Below are 20,290 nucleotides of genomic sequence, written 5' to 3' on the forward strand. Positions count from 1 at the left end.
CCGCAGCCCCTGGGCTAGGTAAATCCAGCACTCCGGTGCCCCAGCATAGTCCAACACTCCAAGTGTTCGGATCCACTCCCGTTTTCGTCCCAGCTAGTTGGGTTCGCCCGAGAACAGTAACTTTGTGAGTTCTAGCTTCCATAGACTTTTTCCCTCCTTACGCGTGAGAGTTCCCACTCTGCACACGACGTCCACAGGCCTCCTGCAACTAATCTAAGTGTTTAGCATTGTAGGACTAGCGTTTCTAAAGTCTATGAGAATAGTTACTTACCTGCTAGTAATTCGCATTCCATTTTTGTAATATATGGTTTTTCGTGCCCCTCGGGCATTTGTGTAAACTGTGCGACTTAAAGTATTTTCTTAAGAGTTTTGTATTGTGCTTAGCTCCCTGACTCATAAAGAGCTCAGGGTAGACTTGTTAGAAATAAATATACATTTATTTTCATAACAACTTGTGTGGTGTCCTTTCACTTGGTGTTCAAGGGGTAATGTGATGGTAAAACAGCTGGCTTAACACGCCCTCTAGAGTCTTAGCCTTAGACTGCTCGTATCCATGCTACTAGGATAGCTGGTCTATAAGGTTGACTTACAACCAATCATCAATAAGGGTTGTTTGGACTGATACATAGTGATCACTAGAATAGTGAGCACTGCATATCAGGCCAACTTCTCACAGTGCCTCACCTTTGCAGGGAGGCAAGGGTCAGTCTGGAGCAACCAGACTAGTGAGCTGGTTTCAAAGGATTGTCGTCACAGAGGCTACTAGCCAGCGGGCCAGCACCCGGACAACGCGTCGAGCAGAACACAAGCAGGAAGGGCCCCACGCAGAACTCGTGGAGTGTGGAGGGCTGATCTTCGGTGCAGGTGGAGCTCGGATTCGGGGCTTCTCAATCCCCAGTGCACAGTTTCGAGGATACCTCAGGAGCTGCACAGTTAGCAAGTCGTGGATTTTTCAAGATGTCCGGTCCCACGTGTCTCGACGCCTCCACGGATCTCAGCTATGCTGCAGACGTGAAGAGAGGGTCAGAGAGGTCTGGAAGTCTGGGTCTTGTCAGGCTCTGTGCTCGGGTCCCGGCGGAAGCGTCGTCAAAGCAAGCCGTTGATTTTCTGGATGGTGCCTGGATGTCCAGGGTGGTACAAAAGGGTGTGGTGATGGACGGAGCACCTGAATCAATATAACACTCACACCCAGTCAAAAGATCTGGGTTTTAATCCATCACCGTTCTTTAGCCCACTCTGCTACCAGGGTGGTCACTCCTTGGCCACAAGGGAGATTCTTCAGGCTTCAGCAGAATGTCGAAGGTCCAGAGTTTCGTTCAAGTTTCAGTTCAGGATCAAAATTTAAAGTCCTGGGGTTCAGCTCCTACCGTTGTACAACTAAAAGGGGCTGGATTACTTTCTAGGTCCCTTCTATGGGTGGGACCAGGAAGGGGGGTGGTTACACCCCCCTCTCCTTTGACCAGTTTCGCGCCAGAGCTGGGGCTGGAGTGCCCCAGCACCGGTTTGAACTGGCCTATGCATGGAGCACCTAGTGTGCCCCAGGCAGAGTCTCATTCTATTCAGCCCTCCCTGTCCCAATACACAAAGTCCTGTCTGGGGTGGTGCTCGCACCTCTCCAGGCAGGAAACCTATTGTCCAAACCTCCGTGAATAGAAGGACTCCCAGCAGCAGGAGGTCAGACTTGTGTCTGTGGCAGCAGAGTCCATTTTGTGATGCTGGGGCTCTTGTTAACTTTAACCGGGATAGTCAGCAACAACATGTCTTCTCCCTCTAGAAGGGTGGAATGCTACCCCCTTCGCCAGAATTGGCGAGGGGTAGAATTCCAAAGCGTATGACACCTTACACGACATGTTTAGATAAAGCCAAACCAAAGTTAGCATGCAACCTCGAGGATTATAATGCATTTAAGAGTATATGGTATGGCGATATAGAACAGCTATAAGGACATGGTTCCGCAAGCTGCAGACAGGCTCAGCTCATGCTAGAGCACCATCTCACACATAACCAAGCACTCTGCCTCCAGGATTGTTAAGGCCTGCCATAGGAGAGACTTATAGGTTACTGTGTGTCTATATTTCAGGGTAGATGTAGGAATACCATACCTAAGCAAGGGGTGATTACACGACCTTGCCCCAGCTGAGTGATCAGCCAGTTGTGTCAGTTTGAGTGGCCAGCCAGGGGTGGCATAATACATGCTGCAGCCCCTGGTAGGCCTTGGATGCACCTATGCCCTCGGTACCTATAGTACACTGTACAGGGGCTCATAAGGTGACCCAATTCCCAAATGGAGAAGTACATGGAGTCCATTTTACAGAGAGAGCAGATAGCCTGGGGTCCTGAATAGCAGGATCCCAGGCCAGCTAAGTCGAAAACCAGCTAAACACTAGGCAAAAAAGTTGGGGGTAACCATAGTCAGGTATCCACCTTCCTACACAAGATAATCAAATTTCCCCGGCTGATCAATCCTTTGAAGCACACCTAACCTTTTTGTAGCACTAGTATCTAAAAATTACTAAACAGATATATGCAGTACCACTCAGAGCCATTATTTTAGATATATGTATAGTTTATTGCCAAATTTGGTATAAAACCACCCAGCAGTCCTTGCTGTAGATGAAAGCTACATTTTCTTTGAGAGTTGAAGTTCAACTTTTGTTCCACCCTCTCTGTGTATCCCGCCTGCCCCATCCGCCTGACTCCTAAACAAATAGACCTGCTCCAAACTTGCTGAAACTTATCTAGATGAATCATGTACCATATTTCATTCAGATTTATCAAACTTCACCAAGATAAGCAAATTAAAGTACTGTTAAACAGAAACGGAAGTGTATCTAGAACTATGGTCGCTTATTCTATACAAAGCACTCAGATACCCCTAGGGGTATTAGTGCTGCACTATAAAAATGCTGATTGATTGACCGTTATTCATACATATATAATTATAATTTATTGTACGTATACGTATTTTCATTGTGTACATATATAGACATTGCATAAACACAAGGCTATAAAAGATGTGTTTGGATGACAGACTAAACTCATTTCAACTCTTTTTCATGACAGTACATTGTCTAACCACCAGAACAGCCTTTCGTCTGCCTCAGCACTTTCTTCAAGCACTTCACTGTCAGTAAGTACAGATTGGATCTCCTGTTATAATATGTAATGGAGGGCTTATAAACAAATATTTTACTCTGAGAATGTCTTTAACATAATGATCTTTATAGCATTTAAGCATTCACTGTATTGTAATAGACTTTCTAAAACAGGGAATATAAGACCTCGGTATGTATACTTAAATATGGTCTGTTCAAAGAGATGTACCTCTTATGGGCATAATAGTAACCTGCTTAGTTCACGTCGAACAAAGTTCTTATATGTTTAAATAAACCATTCACCTATGACTTTATTCCAATATGAAACTGGAGTTAACCCTTTGAGCAATTGCTACTCATTAGGCATGTTCTGACTTTGATTGCAATCTCTTTAGATAAATCTTCCCCATAATCTGACACAATATACTAGGTTTACTCATTAGACCAGTTGCTTGTATGTATTTGTCTCAGTATATTAATAGTTTGAACCTAGCCGGTGAGTAACAAAGCAGTGTACAATCAGCGGGAGTAGACTATTTTTGGGAGGATTATGTATGATGGTGAGTGGCAATGGATTTCTTGTTTTAAACCGTCAATGGTGGGAAGATCTGTGGATTGTCTGCATTGACATGACGATCAAAAAATTGCTCTTTCAAGATGTGGGTCTTTAGTTAATTTCTGAATTTGTGGTATTGAGGTTTAGACCTTAGTGCTTAAAGCTGTAGAAACATATTTTTTCTCTTTTGTTGCTTTTGGTTTCTATCAAGTCTCTTGACTCCATTTGTTTCATTAACCAATTTAGTTTTTGATTTAGGTATGCTGTTACTGAGACTTTGTTTTTTTAAGTGAAAAGAAATAAGGGTAGAGGGATACATTAATCCAAATATCAATATCTGTATACAAGCTTCTATGACCTTCTTTCGGATCCATTTCCATATCACACACTTTCTACTTTGTTCCTCCTGCCTCAGCCTCACTTCTTGGCTTGTAAAACGATTTCTGGTATGATTCTATAAGGGAGTGTTATGATTACTCCGTTCTCCTTTGGGTGATCGTCCTTGATAAGAAGCACTGAATAATCTTGCCCATTTGTGGGATATGAATATGCCATAAGATAATTTCTTCACTTTTCTTTGAAAAACCCAGTTTACCAATTACAAATGTCTTAAGCAACCCATTGACAATTTTCAGTAAAAGATAAGCAATGAACCTCATTCCCAAACCTTTTTCACAGAAAATTAACGAAAAACTGTGGAGCAGGTAGGTTGCAGCTATGTAAATATGGAACATTGACAGTACACCTTAAAAGATCTTATTCTGACCAGTATCCCATCATGATCTATCAAATTGTAGTTCCAAATCTTTTTTTCTGGCTCCTGGTAGCACAAAATGTGAACACACAGTTTGGCATTTCCAATGTTCCAACTATCCATTAAAGGTGTTTTACTCATGCCTTTTAAGGTTTTAAGTATTTGTCATTTTCAGGCTGGAAATATTTTTTTTCCCCACAAATACCATCTCTTTCAGTGTGGCAGAAATTGGCACCATCAGATCCTCATGCTCTGTTCATTGTATGCCTTCCAAATATTGTTCTTTCTGCCAGTAGATTTCCACACATACTTTAAGGGCTAGAGAGAAGATCCTACTCCATTATCTTTAAAAAGACTACTACAGATTTCTGGAATGAGGTTGTGATAAGAGGGCAAGCAAGGTTATTCCTTATTCTTCCAGGTCTATGGTATTAGTTATATTTAAGCATCAACGCTCATCATCCAGACGACTCCACTTGCAGTGGAATAATTTTTACTTCTATCTTCCTGACACAAAAAATCGACCTTGTGTGTAAGAATCTTTATTTCTCCGGTCAGATCCTTGACCTTACTGTATCAGCTGCCAAGTGCAAGCTTTCTACTACATCTCTTCTGCGGATCCTCCTGATAAAGAGGGCAAGTATCTGCACTCTATGCAGGAAAAGCTGTGGTGTGTGCAAAATGGCGATGAAGTGTGCCAGTGTCGTTGCTCTGCTGGGCAGGTATGATAGCTTCATGTGGGTTTTAATATAGTACTTTGAAGATTTGCCTTGAGAGAGATAGAAAAACGTATGTGACCTCGCTGACGTCACGTATGCGGATGACACCTGGGCGGAGTCGCGTAATGCCATCCCTCGGCACGCAGGGATGCTGTGGCAAAAAAAGTCCAGGTCCAGTCTCATGCCTGGGGATAATTCTATTTTAAGGAATTTGCAGCTAGAATCTTCTCTACCAGTTACATCATTACTGAAGGTAAGTAACTCATACGACAGGCCTGTAGTCACAGTTTGAGTGGTGTCTCATGGGTGGCAAAATTTATGCTGCAGCCCATGACTGCAGCCGATGGGAAACCCCAGGTGAACCTATGCCCTGGGCACCTCATTACAATATACTTGAGCCTTAGAAGGCTACAGCTGCCAATTAGCAAGGTACCAAAGTACTTACTGTAGTCCAATTTAGGGAGAGCGCACAGTGATGGGGGTCCTGGATGTGATTTATTTATTTATAGCATTTGTTGAGAGCTACTGTTACCTGTGGGTGTCCTGGAGCTATGTGAAATCCTGCCTGAGGGTCAAACCGGTGACATACTAATTAGTAAACTAGTCAGTAAACAGCCAGGTTTTTAAAGCTTTTCGAAAGGCTATAAGGCTCGATATACCTCTAAGCTTTAGGGGAAGCTCGTTCTACGCTTTGTCTGCATTTGCCACAAAGCTTTTTCCACCCCAAGTGGCCTTTTTAACAAATGGCACACAAACCAGTTTAGCATCAGATGAACGTAGTAGTCTATTTGGCGTGTACCAGTACAGTTGTTCTTTTAAATAGGCAGACCCTGCTCTGTAGAGTGCCTTATGGACCAGACACATCGCCTTGAACATGGTACGCTTCCTAACTGGCAGCTAGTGTAGTCTTCAAATCTTTCGCTATTGGAGCATATTTAGGGATGCCCAACACCAATCTAGCAGCTTCATTCTGCAAGAGTTGCAACTTCTGCATTAAACCTTCCTGAATATTGAAGTACAGACTATTACAGTAGTCCAGTCTCGACATAGTGAAAGCTGTGATCACTGTTTTACAACATTCAATCGGTAACAAAGGCAACATTTTCTTGCAGGACCTAAGAGCGAAAGACTTAGCAGAAGCCACTGAATTAACCTGGTCTTTGAAATTGAGCTTCTGATCTATCCACACACCAAGGTTTTTAACCTTATTATTGGTTGCGGGAAGAGGGCCCAGGGTGTCTGGCCACCATTCTGGAGTCCAGAAATTGGGATCATTCCCAAAACATACCACCTCCGTCTTATTTGAGTTTAACTTAAGGCAGTTTTGGGCCATCTGTGAGAAGTTGGCCTGATATATGATGCTCACTAGTTCTAGTGATCACCTTGTATCAGTCCAAACAACCCTTATGGTGATTGGTTGTAAGTCATCCTTATAGACCCGCTATCCTAATGGTAGCATGGACAAAGCAGTCTTAGGCTAAACTCTTTTGGCATGTGAAGCCAGCTGTTTTGCCACAATATAACCCCTTCAATACCAGATGAAAGGACACCACACAGGTTGTTATGAAAATAAACAATATATTTATTAATAACAACACCTCTGAACTCTGAGGTCAGAGGGCTAAGCACATGACAATCTCTTAAGAAAAATACGACAAGTTTCACAAAATTACAATGGTGCCCTAGAGGCACGACAAACCATATACTAAGTAAGTGGAATGTGAAAGTCGATAAAAAGAATGGAGCTGTCCAGAGGCTGGAGGTTCGCTAGGACTACGCTATCTTCACCTTGGGTAAGTAATAGGAGGCCCACAGGACGCGTGTGCAGAGTGTGAAGTCACACGCGAGATGCGGAACAACGTCTATGGACAGTACAGTTCAAGTTAAAGGTGAGTACGGACAATCCTGACTAGGTAGGACTAAAACGACTGTGGAACTGGACACTAGGACAGTTAAACTACCCTTGAGCACCGAAATGCTCTCGTTACCTCACCCACGGGCTGCGGGTGCATAGGTGTCAAAATGTGTTGGGTTCTCGCATTGAAGTCTATGGAGCCTGGAAGAAAAGATGCTGCAGGCGACCAGGAGGAAGATGTCGGTGCGATCCAAGGGTGGATCGGTGAAGAAGAGGACCTGAAAGCAGAGGGGACAGTGTTCAAAGTCACTAGCCAGTGACCGGTGTGGAACCAGGAAGGAACCAGGTGCTGTCGTCGCGATCAGGTGAAGAGTGGACGCTTGACTCTGCAGCCACGTGCACCAGGAGGTGTCTTCGACGACCAGGATGGAGGCACGAGCTGTCCCACGCAGGCTCTCGCTGTCGGCGGTGTCGGATCCGGGATTGGAGTCAACAGTTTCTTTCAAGATGGCCGGTCCCACGTGTCTCGTCGCACCCACGGATCTCAGCTGTGCTGCAGATGTAGGTTGAGGTCGGAGAGGTCTGGGAATCCGGGTCTCGTCGGGCTCTGAAGTCTGGATCCTCGAGTGAAGACGACCAAGTGAAGCCGCTGGACGCTTGATGGTGCCTGCAGTTGCAGGGTGGACACTCCTTGTCCACAAGGGAGATTCTTCAGTCTTCTGTGGAGCAGAACGTCGAAGTCAAGAGTTTCTTCTCGTAGAATTGTTCAGGATAATCTAATCTGGAATGGGACCAGCTCCTACCTTTATTCTCCTAAAGGGGGCTGCACTACTGACTAGGTCCCTCCCCTGGGTGGGACCAGGAAGGGGGGTGGCTACACCCCCTATCCTTTGTCCGGTTTCCCGCCAGAGCCGGGGCAGGGATGCCCCAGCAACTGGTTTGAACCGGTGTATGCACAGGACACCTTGTGTGCCCCAGGCATGTCTCATTCCTTTCAGGCCTGTCCTACCCAATACACAAAATCCTGTCTGGGGTGGTGCTAGCACCTCCCAAGGCAGGAAACCCTTTGCCCAAGCCTCCCTCGGTGGAAGGACTCCCAGCAGCAGGAGGTCAGACTTGTGTCTGTGGTGGCAGCATCCATTTTGTGATGCTGAGGCTCGAGTTAACTTTAACCGGGGTTCACAGTTAGATACATGTCGTGTCCCTCTAGAAGGGTGGAATGCTACCCCCGTCGCCAGAATTGGCGAGGGGGTAGTATTCCAATTCGTATGACACCTTACTCGACATGTTTTGATAATGTTATACCACAGTTAGCATTTAACCGCAAGGTTGATAATGCACTTAAGAGTATATGGTATAGCGTTATCATGGAACAGCTATTAGGACTTGGTTCCGCAAGCTGCAAATGGGCTCAGCTCATGCCAGAGCACCATCTCACATAATTCCAAGCACTCTGCCTTCAGGATTGATAAGGCCTGCCATAGGAGTGACTGATAGGAATATATGTGTCCATTTTAGGGTTAGATATAGGTATACTATATCTACAGCAAAGGGTGATTACACCACCTTGCCCCAGCTGTCATGCAGCCAGTTGTCAGTTTTAGATGGCCAGCCAGGGGTGGCATAATACATGCTTCAGCCCCTGGTAGGCCCTGGGTACACCTATGCCCTGGGTACAGGGACTGATAAGGTGGCCCAGTACCAATTGGTAAATGAACCTAAAGTACATGGTTGTCAATTTAGAGAGAGAACAGCTAGGCTGTCGATCTGATTAGCAGGCCCACAGCCAGGGAAAGTCGTAAACCAGTGAAGCAAAAAGCAAAAATCTGGGGTGACCATAGGATTGCAGACCCCACTCTCCTACATAACCCCCCCCCCCAAACTTAGGGACATTAAACCAACCTTGACCAGGTGAGTCTTCCTGTTCTAAGTGGAAATACCTGGAGAGACCATCTGCATTGCCATGGTCAGTCCCTGGTCTGTGCTCCACTGTAAAGTCCATCCCCTGTAGGGAAATGGACCACCTAAGAAGTTTGGGGTTTTCACCCTTCATCTGATTTAGCCATAAGAGGGGCTTATGGTCGGTCTGAATCTTGAAGTGAGTTCCAAACAAGTATGGCCTCAACTTCTTCAGAGCCCAAACCACAGCAAAGGCCTCCCTCTCAATAGCTGACCAACGTTTCTCTCTAGGGGTCAGCATCCTGCTTATAAAAGCAATGGGCTGGTCATGACCATCAATATTTAGTTGAGAAAGAACAGCTCCCACACCCAACTCAGATGCATCTGTTTGGACAATGAAGGTTTTGGAGTAGTCCGGACTCTTGAGAATAGGTGCAGTACACATGGCCTGCTTTAGGTCATCAAATGCCTTCTGACAGCTAACTGTCCACTGAACTTGCTTTGGCATTTTCTTGCTTGTCAGGTCATTAAGTGGTGTCACAATGGACCCATAATTCTTGACAAACTTCCTATAGTAACCAGACAGGCCCAAGAAAGCTCTGACCTGTGTCTGGGTGGTTGGAGGAGCCCAGTCCTTTATGGCCTGTATCTTGCTCTCCAATGGTTGAACCTGGCCTCCACCCACAAGGTGGCCCAGGTACACAACCTGACTCTGCCCTATCTGGCACTTGGTGGCCTTGCTCATGCCAGAGCACCATCTCACATAATTCCAAGCACTCTGCCTTCAGGATTGATAAGGCCTGCCATAGGAGTGACTGATAGGAATATATGTGTCCATTTTAGGGTTAGATATAGGTATACTATATCTACAGCAAAGGGTGATTACACCACCTTGCCCCAGCTGTCATGCAGCCAGTTGTGTCAGTTTTAGATGGCCAGCCAGGGGTGGCATAATACATGCTTCAGCCCCTGGTAGGCCCTGGGTACACCTATGCCCTGGGTACAGGGACTGATAAGGTGGCCCAGTACCAATTGGTAAATGAACCTAAAGTACATGGTTGTCAATTTAGAGAGAGAACAGCTAGGCTGTCGATCTGATTAGCAGGCCCACAGCCAGGGAAAGTCGTAAACCAGTGAAGCAAAAAGCAAAAATCTGGAGTGACCATAGGATTGCAGACCCCACTCTCCTACATAACCCCCCCCCCCAAACTTAGGGACATTAAACCAACCTTGACCAGGTGAGTCTTCCTGTTCTAAGTGGAAATACCTGGAGAGACCATCTGCATTGCCATGGTCAGTCCCTGGTCTGTGCTCCACTGTAAAGTCCATCCCCTGTAGGGAAATGGACCACCTAAGAAGTTTGGGGTTTTCACCCTTCATCTGATTTAGCCATAAGAGGGGCTTATGGTCGGTCTGAATCTTGAAGTGAGTTCCAAACAAGTATGGCCTCAACTTCTTCAGAGCCCAAACCACAGCAAAGGCCTCCCTCTCAATAGCTGACCAACGTTTCTCTCTAGGGGTCAGCATCCTGCTTATAAAAGCAATGGGTTGGTCATGACCATCAATATTCAGTTGAGAAAGAACAGCTCCCACACCCAACTCAGATGCATCTGTTTGGACAATGAAGGTTTTGGAGTAGTCCGGACTCTTGAGAATAGGTGCAGTACACATGGCCTGCTTTAGGTCATCAAATGCCTTCTGACAGCTAACTGTCCACTGAACTTTCTTTGGCATTTTCTTGCTTGTCAGGTCATTAAGTGGTGTCACAATGGACCCATAATTCTTGACAAACTTCCTATAGTAACCAGACAGGCCCAAGAAAGCTCTGACCTGTGTCTGGGTGGTTGGAGGAGCCCAGTCCTTTATGGCCTGTATCTTGCTCTCCAATGGTTGAACCTGGCCTCCACCCACAAGGTGGCCCAGGTACACAACCTGACTCTGCCCTATCTGGCACTTGGTGGCCTTGATAGTGAGGCCTGCCTTTTGCAGGGCCTCCAAAACTTTCCTCAGGTGGATCAGGTGATCCTCCCAGGTGGAGCTAAAGACAGCAATACCATCTAGATAGGCTGCACAGAAGTCATCCAACCCAGTGAGAACTTGGTTCACCAACCTTTGAAAAGTGGCAGGTGTATTTTTCAAACCAAAGGGCATCACCACAAATTGGTAATGACCTCCTGGGGTAGAAAATGCTGTTTTGGCCTTGGCATCCTCAGCTAACCTGATCTGCCAATAACCAGCTGTTAGGTCAAATGTACTTAAGAAAGTTGCAGAAGCCAACTTGTCTATCAACTCATCTGCCCTAGGTATTGGATGGGCATCTGTCTTAGTGACAGCATTGAGACCCCTGTAGTCTACACAAAACCTCATCTCTCTCTTACCATCCTGGGTGTGAGGTTTTGGCACTAGAACTACAGGACTAGCCCAAGGGCTCTCTGAGGGTGCAATGACTCCCAATTCCAACATCTTTTGAACTTCTTTCTTAATGCAGTCCCTGACGTGGTCAGGTTGCCTGTAGATTTTACTCTTGACAGGCAGACTGTCACCAGTGTCCACCTCATGGGTGCACCAGTTTGTCTGACTGGGGGTCAGTGAGAACATTTGTCTAAAGGATTGAAGAACCTGTTTACAATCCTCTTGTTGATGTTCAGAGAGGCTGTCAGAAAAGACTACACCATCTACTGACCCATCATCAGGGTTCTGAGTGAGCAGGTCTGGGAGAGGGTCACTCTCTTCCTCCTGTCCCTCATCTGTGGCCATGAGCAAGCCCATGTCCTCCCTGTTGACAAATGCCTTGAGCCTGTTTACATGAAGCACCCTGTGGGGGCTCCTGGGAGTTCCCATGTCCACCAAGTAGGTGACTTCTCCCTTTTGCTCAATGATGGTATGGGGTCCAGACCACTTGTCTTGGAGAGCTGCTGGGGCCACTGGCTCCAACACCCACACCTTCTGTCCTGCATGGTAAACAGTTAGGACAGCCTTTTGGTCATGCCAAGCTTTTTGAAGTTCTTGGCTGGCCTCAAGGTTTTTAGATGCCTTCTCCATGTACTCTGCCATCCTGGAGCGGAGACCAAGTACATAGTCCACTATGTCAAGTTTAGGCTTTTTGAGAGGTAACTCCCATCCTTCCTTCACCAGACACAGGGGTCCTCTTACAGGATGCCCAAACAGAAGCTCAAAAGGGCTGTAACCAACCCCCTTCTATGGGACCTCTCTGTAAGCAAGCAGGGTAAAAGGATGTCCCATCTTCGCCTAAGCTTTTCAGGTAACCCTTTTATCATCCCTTTGAGGGTCTGGTTGAATCTCTCAACAAGCTCATTGCACTGTGGGTGATAGGGTGTGGTAAATTTGTAATTTACACCACACTCCTTCCACATTGCAGTCAAGTATCCTGACATGAAGTTTGCACCTCTGTCAGAAACAACCTCCTTAGGAAACCCCACTCTGGAGAAAACTCCAAGTAGGGCCCTGGCCACAACAGGAGCTGTAGTGGTCCTAAGGGGAATAGCTTCTGGATACCTGGTGGCATGATCCACTACCACCAGTATAAATCTGTGCCCAGATGCTGTTGGAGGTCCATTGGTCCAACAATGTCTATCCCCACTCTCTCAAAGGGTACCCCCCACCACAGGTAGTGGTATAAGGGGGGCCTTTGTTGTGCCTCCTGATTTGCCACTGGCTTGGCAGGTGACACATGAGCGACAAAACTCTTTAGTGTCCTCAGACATATGAGGCCAGTGAAAGTGTGGGGCAAGCCTGTCCCAAGTCTTGTTCTGGCCTAAGTGACCTGCAAGGGGAATCTCATGGGCTAAGGTGAGAAGGAAACCTCTAAGAGACAAGGGGATGACCAGCCTCCTGGTGGCACCAGGTTTGGGGTCTCTTGCCTCAGAGTATAGGAGTCCATCATCCCAATATACCTTATGGGCACCTGTAGCATTCCCTGCAGCCTCAGCAGCAGCCTGCTGTCTGAGGGGTTCAAGGGAGGAACTGTCATATAGCTCCTGTATATCCTTATATCGTGTTAAGTTAGCATAGGTACATTTGAGGTTTAAACGCCATTTTTCTTTCTTGCAACTTCTGCACACGACACTTAATTGTTGACTTAGCTTTCAACCTAGTAGTTTGCCGTGGTTTATGTGAGAATAATATGTTATTGCTCTGATATCAGCTTTGCTTAATAAACTATGTCTGCACGAAGAGTGCTGAAGTTTCAGGAACAACACGATATGGAATTGTTATGAGGTCTGATCTCCACGCCTTCATAGTCATAACACAAGTGCAGCCTTTGCCAATTCTGGCTTCAGGCGGGATTGATATTGCTTTGCACGAGGCACATAGAACACACTTGATGCGGTGCACATGCAGAGAGAGCTGGTGTATGCTGATGTGATTCCTTCATGCTAGGACACTAAGGTATGGGCCCGCCCTGAACCAACCCAAAGAGACCTTCTTAGCTAATAATATAATATATGTGTTAGGGAGGGTGAGATATAAGTGTTGTTAACTCTTATTCATTACAGCATGTTAACATGCTGTCACCATTTGCTTTTTATGTCTTAGTAACTATGCTGATAATTTTGCTACTGATAATAAGTATACTTGTATTATCTAAGATACTGCGCCTGAGAAGACGGCATTAGTAAATAAACATTTCAAATGCACATGTGTCTTCTTTACTCCATGTTCTGGTTTGTAATGATAATATAACGAAAGAGTGTTCATGAGTCCCACGTACCCTGAGGTACTGTAAGTTCATGTTCTGGTTTGTCTAAGCATTGGGAGTTTGATATGTCCAATGAGACACTGTAGCTAGCTCGGTAAGGGGTGAGTAGGGTACTAAGGTGGGTTTTGGGACACCCTAATTCGCCGAGGTTCCACTCCTCTGTGCACAGTTCTGTGTGAGAACAGAAACCCTGCGACATGGCGCCCAACGTTTTAGGTGGTCTTATATCATGACACTCGAGTAGTTTATCGTTCATACCTTAACCCCTTCACCTACGTTTCCGGTAAGCGGGGTGTCGGTGAAACCTACCTATTTTTTAAAATAGGTCTTATTCAAGCTTGATTCTTTCTTAAACGGTTTCTTTGAATTACTACCCAGTTGTGCTACAAAGTATTCTTTGTGTTTTCTTGTTTCCAGTGTTGGCATGGCGGCGGTGGCTATTGCGCAGCATAGTCGCGTAGCGGTACGCAACCATCTTCAGACGTACCAAGTCCCAGTTGATGGGATGGCTGTGATTTTCGTGGTATGTGCAGATCCGGCGTTCCCTTACGAGTTGTTTTACTCTTGGGTTACGTTTCCGGCTGTGGACGCTAATTCTGGTTTGTTCCACTCCTACACCGCCTCGGATGTCCCGGCTGAGTATACACCGTACAGGGCATTGGAAATACCTATTGATCATTGGCAGCATCGAGTTTGGTTTGATGGCGCCCTCCCCCACTCTTTGTCCGCAGCGAGGTTAGGTCCACTCTCAATTCCAGGTACAAATTGGCCTGCGTTGGGTGGCTTTACCCCGCACCCGAATCACGGCGCTTGTACCCTGCAGGAAATTCGTAGGCTGCATGTTGTTTCCATTTCCGTGATTCGTGCATTAGTGCAATACATCGGTCGTCACCTGCCTGGTGGTCCCCAGGGGGGTGCGGCCGTTCCCATCGATCGAGGCGGAATGCGTCTCAATCCAGTGATGGTTAATTCGGTTTTTGGTGCTCGTCCAGTTGACAACGATGACTTCCCATTCTGGCTAGCAGAGAAGTTTGATCAACTGGAGGCGGTTTTTCCGAATTCTACTCCTGCTGATAAACATAGAATGTTAACGATTACTCTACCAAAGGATTTGACTCCTGAACTTGTTGACTGTGAAAGCTGGGGAAAAACGTTTGCGGCAGTTTATACAAGGTGCTTCGGCACCCCGTCTATGACTGCCCTGCCTGACATCATACGACGTGTTCAGAATGATCACGGTCCAGAGGCAGCGGTTGAATTGGGTATGCGCCTGTGTGGTTCTTTTGAGATTGTGTGTGATCTCATTCTCTCCAATGTTAAAGGAGATGCAGTTAACTTTCAGGTGTCGAATGCTTTGGCTGCTCTGCCCGATGCCGACAAACCCCGACAGTTAGCAAAGATTGTGGTGGCCGCTTATAAGACAATTGGCCGCACAAGTAGAGGTCTGAAATATTTTCCAGTAAAGGAGAAAAAACAACCTCAGGGACAATCTGCAGTGACAGATGTCCAGCCCAAGTCCAAAAAACAAAATTGGCCTAAGAAACAGACACAGGGGAAGCAGAATACACTGACTCAGGATTCTTTTCCTGCGGTACAAGCACCTGCGCCAACAGAAAAAGTTTATGATTTGCGCGATCGCGCGATGATTAAATCACCTGATCGATTTCAGGGTTCTGATCAACGCTCTCCTCGTTCCTTTCAGGAAACATCGGTCCCGAAGACCACTGGAGGAGGGGGTGGACGTGGACGTGGTGGCCAACAAGGACGTGGTCAGTCCCGCCAGACGGACGGCGCAGTGAAGCAGGAGGATTCTACGCCTAAGCGTCCGCAGTTTGCGAAAAAGAAAGTCGCAGCCTTAACAGCGCATAGATATGCCACAGATAGTGAGAACGCGGCTTCGGAATCTGACGTGGGCTCTGACCTTGCTGGACAGCGCGGCGGAGATTACCATAGTCAGAGAGGCGCTCCGTCCACTACTGAGGGTGACAGCGACTGATGTATTTGTTGTAATAGAAACAGCCGATACGAGATTAGCTCCCCCTGAAAGACTTTTTGAAATTGTCCTGTTAATTGAAGGTGACATATAGCGTACTGTCAGAGGGGTATTTTGGGAGAACCTTTCGTCTACGTACGACATTTTGCTTTCCGAGGCTGACTGGCCCCCACCTTTTGTGCTCGCGACGCCGCGAGGGGAGGAGGTAATCCTTCCCAGTTTCGCGCACACTGTCTCGACTGAGCATGCGCAGCATTTTGCAGAAGAGTGGGCTCGGGCTCTTGCACCGGCTCTCTACCGCAACCAATGTGGTTGGGACAAATTGTCCCCTTGTCACGAAATTCCTTTGCGGTCTGAGCCGCAGCCACAGCCTCAATATCCCATCCGACGTGAAGCTAAAGCTGCCGTCGCGGAAATCCTTGATCAATTGGAATATCAGGGAGTTATTGAAACGTGTGGGTCACCAATGAATAATCCCCTTTTTACTGTGACCAAACCTGACGGATCATATCGTTTGGTATTGGATTACCGGCATTTGAACTCGCATTGCCGTAACTGTGCAGTACAGAATACTCACGGCTCTGCGCTAGTGGATAGTCTAGTGCGTAAGCGTTTCAAGACAACGCTTGACATATCCAACGGTTTTTATGCCCACAGACTGGATAGCTTTAGCTCCCAATGGACAAGTTTTACGTCCGCTGGTGTGCAAAAATGCTTCCGGCGACTCCCGATGGGCTACAAAAATAGTCCTGGTGTCTTCACCTCAAGAATAGTCACTCTATTGGAGAGTATCGATCCAGATGCATGTTCTTATGTGGATGACATTTATCTCACAGACGACGAAATTTGGATGCATCTGTGTCGAGTGAATTCAATAATTTGTAACTTTGCAGATATGGGTTACAAGTTTAATTTTGCAAAATCGCACATTGCAGAACACACAGTGTTGTTCCTCGGCTATGAGCTGAACAATGAAGGTCGAGGATTGGCTCCTCACTTCCTGGAGAAATGCGCACAGTTGCGCGCTCCTACAACACTGAAAAAATTACAGTCTTTACTGGGCTTCTTGAATTTCGGCAGAACTTATGTTCCGGAATATGCCCAGCGTATCAAGCCTTTGTATGCTTTGATACAACCAACTTTTTCAAAATCATGCTGGCTGCCTGAGCATTCGGCCATTTTGCAATCTTTGCAGGCCGATCTGCTCCAATCTAAATACTTACTGACTCGTGATAACCACACCAACCTGGTGATAAGAATAATTCCAGGGGCGGTGGGTTTCACGTACCTGACTTTGAATGAAGGTGACACAGTACCTATTGCTTACAAGTCACACTTGTACACTTCGGCTGAATTGCGGTTTCCCACTGTGGAGAAAGTTTTAACTGCTGTACAGATGGCGATTCTTAAAGAACGAGCACTGTCGCAGGGGAAACGCATGTTAGTGGTAACACCCTGTCCTCATTTGGAGGCAGTCACGAAAGCCAGTGTACCAAATTCAAAAGCTTTGCACCCTCGGTGGATTCAGTGGGCTGCGTCATTGACATCCACGGATGTCACGTTTATTTTTGACGCCTCCTTACGGTCGCAAGAGTACTTGCAGTATGAATTCGTTCATCCTGCTCCTCTGGCTATGCGTCCTTTGGAGGACTTCCATTGCATCATTTACACTGATGGGTCGGCGCAGGTTGCGCATGGCTCTAAACATGCCTACGTTTCCGCATGTGCCATTGTGGTCGGTGCTGTGTTGAATGATGAGTTCATTTCCAGGGAAGTGCACACGTTGCCCCTGGGTGACTGCACCGCGCAATTAGCAGAGCTTCGTGCACTCTTACTAGCGTTAGAGTACGCGGATCCAAGTGTTACTACTCTGATTGTAAGTGATTCTTACTACTGTGTCCAGTCTTACAATGAAAACTTGTTCTTTTGGATTCAAAATGATTTTCATGATTCCAAGGGTAGCACAATAAAACACAAAATGATCTGGGTTCGAGTGGCAGAGCTTAAGGCTCTGTTGCCTCTCGTTTATGTGATTCATACTCTCGGTCATCAGCGTGTGCGAGTTCACGCTGTTGGCAACTCGCTTGCTGATGAAGCAGCGAAATCAGCAGTATCTACATACTTAGTTGCAGCGGTTACTAGGTCAAAAACCAAGATTGATAGCGACATCTTGGCAGCGATTGCTGCCTCTGAGAAGGGAAGTAAACATCCTGCGGGATTCCCTTCGAAGTACAAATACCACTTAAGTCCCGAAAAGGTTCCTTTTGTGACAATTCCTGATGTTGGGGAACGGCTGATTCCCAACTCGGGTCGCAGGGCAGACTTGATTACAGCGGCACATGAAGGTGTGGCGTCTGCGCATGCGGGCGTCTCAGCCACTGTAACTCAATTACAACAACGTTTCTGGTGGCGGGGACTGTACAAACAGACGCGTGATTATGTCCTGCTTTGTGACATATGCCAGCAGATTAAACCTTCGACTGCTACGCGTCCGCCACAGACTCAGTTGTACATTTCTAATAAACCGCTAGGTTGTGTTTATTTAGATCACTGCGGTCCTTTTTCATCTGATACTGCGTATAAATACATCTTAGTAGCAGTTGACTCATGCACACGCTTTGTGTGGGTTTGGCCACATCGCAGCGCTGATTCACGGACTGTCATTAGAGATTTGCGTGTCTTTATAGGGATTTTTGCCTGTGGTACCTTCCATTCGGATCAGGGTCCGGCTTTCGCCTCTAAGGCGTATAAGGATGCCATGACTTCGATGGGGGTCCAAGTCAAGTTTTCGTCACCCTACAGACCTGAGGGTAATAGTGTAGTTGAACGAATGAACCGTGATTTAAAGCAATCTTTGACAGCCCGAGTTATAGGCACTGGCAGAAACTGGCTGGCTCACCTCTATGGCGTGCAGCGTGCTCTTAATAATCTCCCTAGAAGGTCTCTGGGTGGGCGGACCCCATACGAAATGCTCTTTGGAATCAAGATGTACGTCCCTGACCTTGACGGTCTAGACTATGTGGTTCGCGCCACTTCCTTTGACGCAGATGAACATTGCAATGTTTTACAGAATCTACAAAAGACCAGAGACAGTCTTGCAGGGGAACATTTGCCCTCCACGTCGGATGATGCGTTGCAGATCCCGGTAGTTGGCTGGCTACCCCAAGTTGGAGAACTGGTTCGGGAGAAGATCGATAACAAGAAAGAATTTGGTCCTTCCTATCGAGCTCCGGTTCCCGTCGTTGGAGTGAAGGGCACAAGAACAGTCATTTTACCACCACTTCCTGGTCGTAAGGAAAACAGGTTTATTTCAGTTGACAATGTCAAGATACACAGAGTGGCCGATTCTTCTTAGCATGACACCGGCTGTTTCCTGTCCTTCCATTGTGAGAAATTCAGTTATGCCTACTGCTTCTAATAATGAACCTGAGGTGGCCATCGAATTACCTGCTCTTTCCAGTCCTTTATTAAATAATTTACCTGGAACTAACATTGATGAGACAGACTATGCCTATCCCACTGATTTGTCCATACCTGACCTGCAAGCACGTTTAGCCACAGACTCCAGATTTTCTTTTGACTCTGTTTCTCTTGCCTCAAAGGAACCCTCTCGTGTTGCAGTTTATGCAAGCCTGTTTAAAAAACATTTTTTGATACCGCCTTGGACTTACATTTGGCTAGTCCTTGTTTCGATTTACCTTTTTATGTCAATTGGTTTTGTGTTTTATTTTTTTCGAATCATCAATGGACATTATGTCGAGGAAAGAACATGCATTACTCATTTGAATGGAACTTTGGCCCCACTTTCCTCTTCACATTCTACACACAGATTAAAAAGAGACTTGACTTTGGTTAACATCACAGCATGGCCTGTCCTTGATGGAATCGTGTGGGATGCAGTTCGGTTTCAGATTCATGGCCCCACGGAAGTCGTTAATGTTCCTAATGTACTTAGAGTGAATATGGGGGATGTGGTGAAACAAAACATTCGTTCTGATGACTGGGATGTTAATGCTGTGGAAAGTTTGTTTTCTGATTTAAAATACTATGCTGCCTTTGATGCTGAGGATTTATATTTAGAATCTGCTAATTATGGTGAATTGTTCTGTTACCAACATTATGGCAATCACTTTTTACACAAAACATCATCCCGAAGGGATGCTGTTAATTTTACTCAGTGGGAACATTGCCCAGCACCTACACAAGGGAGTTCAGAAACGTTTCTTAAAAAGTATACTTATTTCACTGACTTTAACCAGTCCAATCCCGAGTCCTTTTATTTTAAATTTCACAAACAGCCACTGTCCAAGGTTAGACTTACCGATACTAAATTGTTGTATTCGAAGGCCTTCCTAGATCAATTAGTTACTGGAGGCTATGAGCTATGGAAGGAAACAATAGACCTTAAATCGGTTTGGGGTTCAAGGGCCTGGCAGGTACAAGGCACTGAGGCTTTGCACCGTGCATGTCTCATCCCGAATCATATGTTGTTTTTAAATGAAACAATTTCCCAGACCACATGCTTTGGATTGGCTACATCTAAAAGGTTAAACACTCCGTCTTTCCCGGAGTTGGAGGAATATGATGGTTGGAGTAATTTTACTCAATTGTCAATTAGAGAATTGCAGACTCTGCTTCTCAATTCCACCTTTAACATTTCCAGTATGAATCCTAAGGGTTGGCTGCTTTGGCACCGTAG

General features: G+C 46.2%; 1 protein-coding gene across 5 annotated transcripts in view; it reads left to right on the forward strand.

The window, feature by feature from the left end:
* The window catches only part of UBAP2 (ubiquitin associated protein 2), a 1,803,012-nt gene that overhangs the window by 1,219,633 nt on the left and 563,089 nt on the right, over window positions 1-20,290 (forward strand). For all 5 annotated transcript variants that reach the window (XM_078674719.1, XM_078674718.1, XM_078674717.1 and 2 more), the window contains exon 18: window positions 3,064-3,130. In XM_078674719.1, coding sequence (XP_078530845.1) covers window positions 3,064-3,130 — 67 coding nt within the window. The remainder of the gene's footprint in view (window positions 1-3,063; window positions 3,131-20,290) is intronic.

This window comes from Lissotriton helveticus, chromosome 2_1, assembly GCF_964261635.1.
Source record: "Lissotriton helveticus chromosome 2_1, aLisHel1.1, whole genome shotgun sequence".
NCBI lineage: Eukaryota > Metazoa > Chordata > Amphibia > Caudata > Salamandridae > Lissotriton > Lissotriton helveticus.